The sequence below is a fragment of the Octopus bimaculoides genome, chromosome 14 (assembly GCF_001194135.2).
Source record: "Octopus bimaculoides isolate UCB-OBI-ISO-001 chromosome 14, ASM119413v2, whole genome shotgun sequence".
NCBI classification, from domain to species: Eukaryota; Metazoa; Mollusca; class Cephalopoda; order Octopoda; family Octopodidae; genus Octopus; species Octopus bimaculoides.
The window spans coordinates 24281941-24284148 of NC_068994.1; the positions used below are offsets into that span (position 1 = coordinate 24281941).

The following is a 2208-nucleotide window of genomic DNA, read 5'->3' on the forward strand; positions in this document are numbered from 1 at the left end:
ACACTAATGGAAAAACTTAACATTTGACTGGATCACTGAGAGAATAACTCAACACTTGACTGGATCACTGAAGGAAAACTCAACACTTGACTGGATCACTGAGGAAAAAACTATATCAATTCCCATGACTTATAAAACAGAAAACACTCCAAACCCTTTTGACTTCTTTTTCACCTCAAAAAGTAACTTCTACCATCCCATCACCAACTTTGCAGGAATCGGATCATTTGAACTTCCTTATTGTGATTACCCATTAGACATCCATATACTACGTTATGACTCAAGATCCTCATCATCATTGCGAGATTATTGATCCAAACTTCCTCTAATTTTATGATAACTATCTTTGGCATTATAGGTGCTTCATTCCTGATACATCAAGAACAGCCAGGCGAGCACGTAGTCTGTCTTCTTTCAAATTCCACAAACAACCAAAATCCACAGCCCAAGTCCACTAAGAGGTACACTTGTCGCTGCGCTGCAGCAGTTCAAGCAAAGAACGCTAATAAAAGTTTGGACGGTTTATACAGAATACCATCAATTATGCCTTTCTGTATCGCAGAACCTGCAAACTTTACCATCTCCTAAACTGCGGCAAAACATTTTGATCCTTGTCAAAAGTTCTCTACGAAATTAATCGAATTCTCCTTCTCTCAACTTCTTAACCATAATCCTAAAAGCCTCCACATTTGCAGCCTGTTTGCGATTATCTCCACAATGTAGACTCTTCCAAAATAACCTTTTTCTATTACACCAGTCTTATCTCTACGCACATATTTCCACTAAGTACTTAACTCGAACTATTCCACTAGTCCTAATGACCCCCTTCCGTTATCATCAAGCAATTCACTCCACAGTAAAGCCCTTCGATCTACGAATCTCTTTACATGTATATGTGTATGTGTGCGTGCGCGCACGTGATTTGTGTGTGTGTGTGTGTGTGTGCGTATGCGTGTGTGTGCACGAGGGTGTGGTGAAAAGTTCCTAGCTTTAAGAGTATCGCGAACGGCCTGGCTAGAGGCCCAACCTTCCGAGTTCTTTTACAGAGATTAGAAAAATTGAAATATTAAAGTGTTGTTTCACTCAACAGCAGAACGTTCGACTGTGTCTGGTACACATATTACTAGACAATATTGCCCGCCTGTGGTCAACTCCGGTCTGTCCCAAGGTTCGATTATGTTCCCTATATTCATTCACATATACGTCAACAACCTATTTGCTGTCACCTCCTACAATGCCCGCTCCTACGCAGATAATACCACTCTTTATTCTTCCTTAGCCTTTTACACTACAGCCTCAGCTACAGACAGACAGATAGACAGACCAGCTACAGACAGGCAGACCGACAGACAGGCAGACCGACAGACAGGCAGACCGACAGACAGGCAGACCGACAGACAGACATGTATTGAGTTGTATACGATATAGAGCTGTATACGGTAGCCGCGTCCACCGGTGGCGGATAATGAAACGGTCTCTATATAGGGAGGACAGCTGCGAAAACAAAAAAACATTTTCATGATTAATAAACAGTTGTGGACTAACAACAGCTGCATTTTCTAGGGTGCCGTGATCCAACAGTTAGCACAGTTCTACAGCAGTCACACCTTTGATTTTCAGCTGAGTCTAGGACGTAAGGATCGATAATGAGTTTGTATGTGTTTAAGTCTGTTCGCGACTTCCAGGCAACTAGGACAGTAGCGAAAGGATGGTATCCGGTAGCTGTACATTTGCTATTTGAGTGTGATAGCCATGAGTATACGGAGAAGTTAGCAGCAAACTAAAATTGCGCTCGAAAAATATGGCACTCCTGTCTAGGAGTTGCGATGCCAGCTAAAATCTGGGGACATTGTGAAAAAAAGAGAGATATTAACCACCCTCTCAACTAAATTGGGTTACCGCATTCAGTGGACTCTCCATTTCTGAAGTCGAAATAAAAGGAAAAGCAAGAAAACAAATCAGATTGTATTTTGGCTTCTGGAACACTGGAATGATGATGGATGTAGCCAATTCTGGAAAGTCTGGATGATAGTTGATAGGGAACTGATACTTATTTCATTACTGCCCACAAGGGGCTACACACAGAGGGGACAAACAAGGACAGACAAAAGGATTAAGTCGATTACATCGACCCCAGTGCATAACTGGTACTTAATTTATCGACCCCGAAAGGGGAATTTGAACTCAGAACGTAACGGCAGACGAAAT

At 42.0% G+C, this 2208-nt stretch overlaps 1 protein-coding gene across 1 annotated transcript in view; it reads right to left on the reverse strand.

The window, feature by feature from the left end:
• LOC106869119 (prominin-1-like) overlaps positions 1-1935 on the reverse strand; it is a 59611-nt gene extending 57676 nt beyond the window's left edge. The window contains exon 1 of the mRNA XM_014914667.2: positions 1914-1935. Within this exon, the coding sequence (XP_014770153.2) occupies positions 1914-1920 (7 nt within the window). The 5' untranslated portion in view covers positions 1921-1935. The remainder of the gene's footprint in view (positions 1-1913) is intronic.
• Positions 1936-2208: the final 273 nt, after the last annotated feature.